The sequence below is a fragment of the Carcharodon carcharias genome (assembly GCF_017639515.1).
Source record: "Carcharodon carcharias isolate sCarCar2 chromosome 35 unlocalized genomic scaffold, sCarCar2.pri SUPER_35_unloc_6, whole genome shotgun sequence".
Taxonomy (NCBI): Eukaryota; Metazoa; Chordata; class Chondrichthyes; order Lamniformes; family Lamnidae; genus Carcharodon; species Carcharodon carcharias.
The window spans coordinates 25001-30000 of NW_024470722.1; the positions used below are offsets into that span (position 1 = coordinate 25001).

A 5000-nucleotide genomic window follows, 5' to 3' on the forward strand; every position below is an offset into this window, starting at 1 on the left:
TCCCTCCTCCTTGCAGCCACCCCCTCTCTCTCTCTCTCTCTCCCTCCTCCTTGCAGCCACCCCCTCTCTCTCCCTCCTCCTTGCAGCCACCACCCCCCTCTCTCTCTCTCTCTCCTTGCAGCCACCCCCTCTCTCTCCCTCCTCCTTGCAGCCACCACCCCCCTCTCTCTCTCTCTCTCCCTCCTTGCAGCCACCACCTCCCCGCCCACCTCTCTCTCTCTCTCCCTCCCTCCTCTCTCTCTCTCCCTCCCTCCTCTCTCTCTCTCCCTCCCTCCTTGCAGCCAGTTACAGGCTCTCTCCCTCTGTCTGTCTGTCTGTGTCTGTGTGAGTGCAGGAGGTGCAGCAGTGACAATGTCTGTGGATTACTGGGAGACAGCCTGACCAGCAAGTCCATTCCCCCCGCCCCCCCATACATACACACACACACACACACACACACACACAACCCCCTCCCTCTTAACCCTCCCTCCCTTCCCTTCCAACTCCAAGCTCAGGAGCAATCAGGAGATTGCAGCCCATGGTGCTCTCGTTATTTTGGCAGGTAACAAAACAACACATTCTGGTTTATGTTTTCCCCTTCCCTCCCCTCTGCTTTGTCCACTGTTCAATGTGCCTGCTTTTTTTGTGACTGTGTGTGTGTGTGTGTGTGTGCTTTAAATCTAATGCTGAGCAATGTGTGTGTTCCATTTCAAGCTGTACTGTGCTGAAAGGCTCTTCATTGTTGACATAGCAGCAGCTCCAGCTTCTCCAGTGCGCAGGCGTTGTGGGGGGGGGCTCTCTTAAAGGGGAAGGGATTGTCTTTTATTTGTCTTTTTTTTAATGTATATATCATCGCGGAATCGTTACGGTGCAGGAGGAGCCCATTCAGCCCATCGTGCCCGTCCCGGCTCTCCGAAGGAGCGGCTCACCCAATGCCTTCATCCCCCCCACCACCCCCCCCACCGTCACCCTGCGCATTCTTCCCTCTTTCAGGCAACCGTCTCATTCGCTCCGGGAAGTCTCGATTGACCCTGCTTCCACCACACTCTTAGTGCATCCCAGACACCGGCCCCCCACAAACCACTCACCGCGTGAAAAAGTTTCTCCCTGTGTCTCCATTGCCTCAAATCTGTGTCCCTCTGGTTCTCGACCCCTCTGCCAATGGGAACAGTTCCTCCCGATCTACTCCGTCCCAGAGCCCCTCGTGACTTTGAACACCTCTGTCAGATCTCCTCTCCAAGGAGGAACAGTCCCGACTTCTCCAGTCTATCCTCGTAACTGAAGTTCCTCATCCTCGTCCCTGGAACCGTTCTCCTGAATCTTTTCTGCACTGTCTCTTTAATACCTTCACATCATTCCTAAAATGTGGCGCCCAGAACTGGACACAGTACTCCAGCTGAGGCTGGGTGAGTGTCTTCTACAAGTTCAACATGACCTCCTTGCTCTTGTACTCCTTGGCCCTATTAGTAAAGCCTAGGATACTGTAGGCTTTATTAACCTGTCCTGCCACCTTTAACTGTTGACATTGTGACAGCTCCGGTTTCCTAATGTGTGCAGCCGTTGAGGGCTCTCTTAAAGGGGGAGGGATTGTCTTTTTAAAAAAAAAATATATATATATAATCACGGTGACTTTTACAGCTGTCCAGCTTTGTAGCTTATTGTAGGGGAATTGAATTTAGAATGCGGTCTCTTTTTTTATAAAGAGGGTGTTTTGTTTTGCTCTTGAAAACAGATATAGGTGGTGCAGTGAAAATGTCAGTGACTCCCCCACTCACCCTGCCTTCCCACTGTTTGTTGGTGAATGCACAATGCAAGTTGCATGGACTCTCAGCGCGTTGCTGAGAACGATGTGTGCTATTCTCCCTACCTCTCCCACCCCCGTGAAAGCAATGTCCCTTTTCGAGCAAGGCCCCCCCCCCCACCCCGCCTTTCGCTGCCGAATTGGTGAAGTTTGAAGGCAGGTCTTCAGTTCTGTAATGAGCTCTCTCTCTCCCCCGTCTTTCCAAAGGGGACTGAAATTCCCTGAAAGGATCAGAGTTCCTTTTTGGTGAGTTGATGTTCTGAAATCCTCCTCGTTCTGTGTTTGGAATCTGAGTTTGAAGATTGCACGAGGGGCCGGTGGGAATCGGCAGAAGGTGCCACCTTTATTGCCGCACGGCTCCCTGTTTGCAAACAAAGCAGGAGGGGAGGTGGGAGAGAGTCATGCGATTCAAGGAGCCCTTGCAGACTGGAGCCAAGGGGACGGTGCAGCTGAGGAGGCGAGGGCTGCTTTTGAATTCGAGCCTCGCTGTCTGGTCCGCTCCGAGTTAAAACCGGGACCACTGAAATGCATGGCCCCCTCTCTCTGCCATAGGATGTTAGCCTGCATCTATAGCCCAGCCTGGCTAGTGAATCAGCCTCCCCTTGTGTGCCGCCTGTGTGTCGGTTTGCAATGTCTGTCTGGGCAGAATGCTGTCCCTCTGCTGATCTGTGAACTGGGAGAGGGAGAAGGATAAGATTTGGGAGGAGAAGTCCAAGCAGCCAATGACTGTTCTTTTGTCCTCGGACCACGAAGTGACCTGAAAGGGTGGCACCAGCCCCTTTTCTGTGTTTGACACGGGTGAATCCGAGAACAAGAGCTGGAGAAAGCAAGATGAGAGAGCATCCCTCGCCAGCCGACTGTCTGTGAACTTCAGCTCATCCAAAACTCTGCCTCCCTGCGTCCTAACTCGCATCAAGTCCCCTTGGCCCATCACCCTCTGTGCTTGCTGACCAACACTGACTCCCAGACAGGGAATGCCTCTTTCAAAATTCTCATTTTTGGTGTTCCTCCTCCTCCTCCTTCCTGCTCACTGATTCTGTAATCTCCTCCAGTCCAACAACCCTCTGCACTCCTTCAATTGCAGCCACTTGACCATCCTCCCCCACCCCTCCAATTCCCATTGCCCCACCATTGGCGGCTGTGCCTTCAGCTGCCTGGGGCCCTGGGTTCTGAAATACCCTCCTAAAACTCTCTCTCTGCGTGTCTGTCTCCCTCTCTCTCTCTGTGCATCTCTCTCTCTGTGCATCTCTCTCTCTGTGCATCTCTCTCTCTGTGCATCTCTCTCTCTGTGCATCTCTCTCTCTGTGCATCTCTCTCTGTGCATCTCTCTCTCTGTGCATCTCTCTCTCTGTGCATCTCTCTCTCTGTGCATCTCTCTCTCTGTGCATCTCTCTCTCTGTGCATCTCTCTCTCTGTGCATCTCTCTCTCTGTGCATCTCTCTCTCTCTGTGCATCTCTCTCTCTCTGTGCATCTCTCTCTCTCTGTGCATCTCTCTCTCTCTGTGCATCTCTCTCTCTCTGTGCATCTCTCTCTCTCTGTGCATCTCTCTCTCTCTGTGCATCTCTCTCTCTCTGTGCATCTCTCTCTGTGCATCTCTCTCTCTCTGTGCATCTCTCTCTCTCTGTGCATCTCTCTCTCTCTGTGCATCTCTCTCTCTCTGTGCATCTCTCTCTCTCTGTGCATCTCTCTCTCTCTGTGCATCTCTCTCTCTCTGTGCATCTCTCTCTCTCTGTGCATCTCTCTCTCTCTGTGCATCTCTCTCTCTCTGTGCATCTCTCTCTCTCTGTGCATCTCTCTCTCTGTGCATCTCTCTCTCTCTGTGCATCTCTCTCTCTCTGTGCATCTCTCTCTCTCTGTGCATCTCTCTCTCTCTGTGCATCTCTCTCTCTCTGTGCATCTCTCTCTCTCTGTGCATCTCTCTCTCTCTGTGCATCTCTCTCTCTCTGTGCATCTCTCTCTCTCTGTGCATCTCTCTCTCTCTGTGCATCTCTCTCTCTCTGTGCATCTCTCTCTCTCTCTTTCCCTCTTTTTCTCTCTCTCTCTCTCTGCCTCTCTTTTTCTCTCTCTCTCTCTCTGCCTCTCTTTTTCTCTCTCTCTCTCTCTGCCTCTCTTTTTCTCTCTCTGCCTCTCTTTTTCTCTCTCTGCCTCTCTTTTTCTCTCTCTGCCTCTCTTTTTCTCTCTCGGCCCCTCCCCCTCTCTGCCTCTCGGCCCCTCCCCCTCTCTGCCTCTCGGCCCCTCCCCCTCTCTGCCTCTCGGCCCCTCCCCCTCTCTGCCTCTCGGCCCCTCCCCCTCTCTGCCTCTCGGCCCCTCCCCCTCTCTGCCTCTCGGCCCCTCCCCCTCTCTGCCTCTCGGCCCCTCCCCCTCTCTGCCTCTCGGCCCCTCCCCCTCTCTGCCTCTCGGCCCCTCCCCCTCTCTGCCTCTCGGCCCCTCCCCCTCTCTGCCTCTCGGCCCCTCCCCCTCTCTGCCTCTCGGCCCCTCCCCCTCTCTGCCTCTCGGCCCCTCCCCCCCCTCTCGGCCCCTCCCCCCCCTCTCGGCCCCTCCCCCCCCCTCTCGGCCCCTCCCCCCCCCTCTCTGCCCCCGTCTGCCTCTCTCTGCCCCCGTCTGCCTCTCTCTGCCCCCGTCTGCCTCTCTCTCTCTCTCTCTCTCTCTGCCCCCGTCTGCCTCTCTCTCTCTCTCTCTCTCTGCCCCCGTCTGCCTCTCTCTCTCTCTCTCTCTCTCTGCCCCCGTCTGCCTCTCTCTCTCTCTCTCTCTCTGCCCCCGTCTGCCTCTCTCTCTCTCTCTCTCTCTGCCCCCGTCTGCCTCTCTCTCTCTCTCTCTCTCTGCCCCCGTCTGCCTCTCTCTCTCTCTCTCTGCCCCCGTCTGCCTCTCTCTCTCTCTCTCTCTCTCTCTGCCCCTGTCTGCCTCTCTCTCTCTCTCTCTGCCCCTGTCTGCCTCTCTCTCTCTGCCCCTGTCTGCCTCTCTCTCTCTCTCTCTCTGCCCCTGTCTGCCTCTCTCTCTCTCTCTCTGCCCCTGTCTGCCTCTCTCTCTCTCTCTGCCCCTGTCTGCCTCTCTCTCTCTCTCTCTCTCTGCCCCTGTCTGCCTCTCTCTCTCTCTCTCTCTCTGCCCCTGTCTGCCTCTCTCTCTCTCTCTCTCTCTGCCCCTGTCTACCTCTCTCTCTCTCTCTCTCTGCCCCTGTCTGCCTCTCTCTCTCTCTGCCCCTGTCTGCCTCTCTCTCTCTCT

The 5000-nt window shown here is 55.2% G+C and overlaps 1 protein-coding gene across 2 annotated transcripts in view; it reads left to right on the forward strand.

Moving 5' to 3' along the window:
- cdk16 (cyclin-dependent kinase 16) overlaps window positions 1-5000 on the forward strand; it is a 369477-nt gene that overhangs the window by 344 nt on the left and 364133 nt on the right. The window contains exon 1 of one of the 2 annotated variants that reach the window (XM_041181484.1): window positions 444-541. The exons of the other annotated variant lie outside the window; for it this stretch is intronic. Within the exon in view, the coding sequence (XP_041037418.1) occupies window positions 518-541 (24 nt within the window). The 5' untranslated portion in view covers window positions 444-517. Of the gene's footprint in view, window positions 1-443; window positions 542-5000 lie in introns of those variants that run through there. 2 annotated transcript variants of the gene reach the window in all.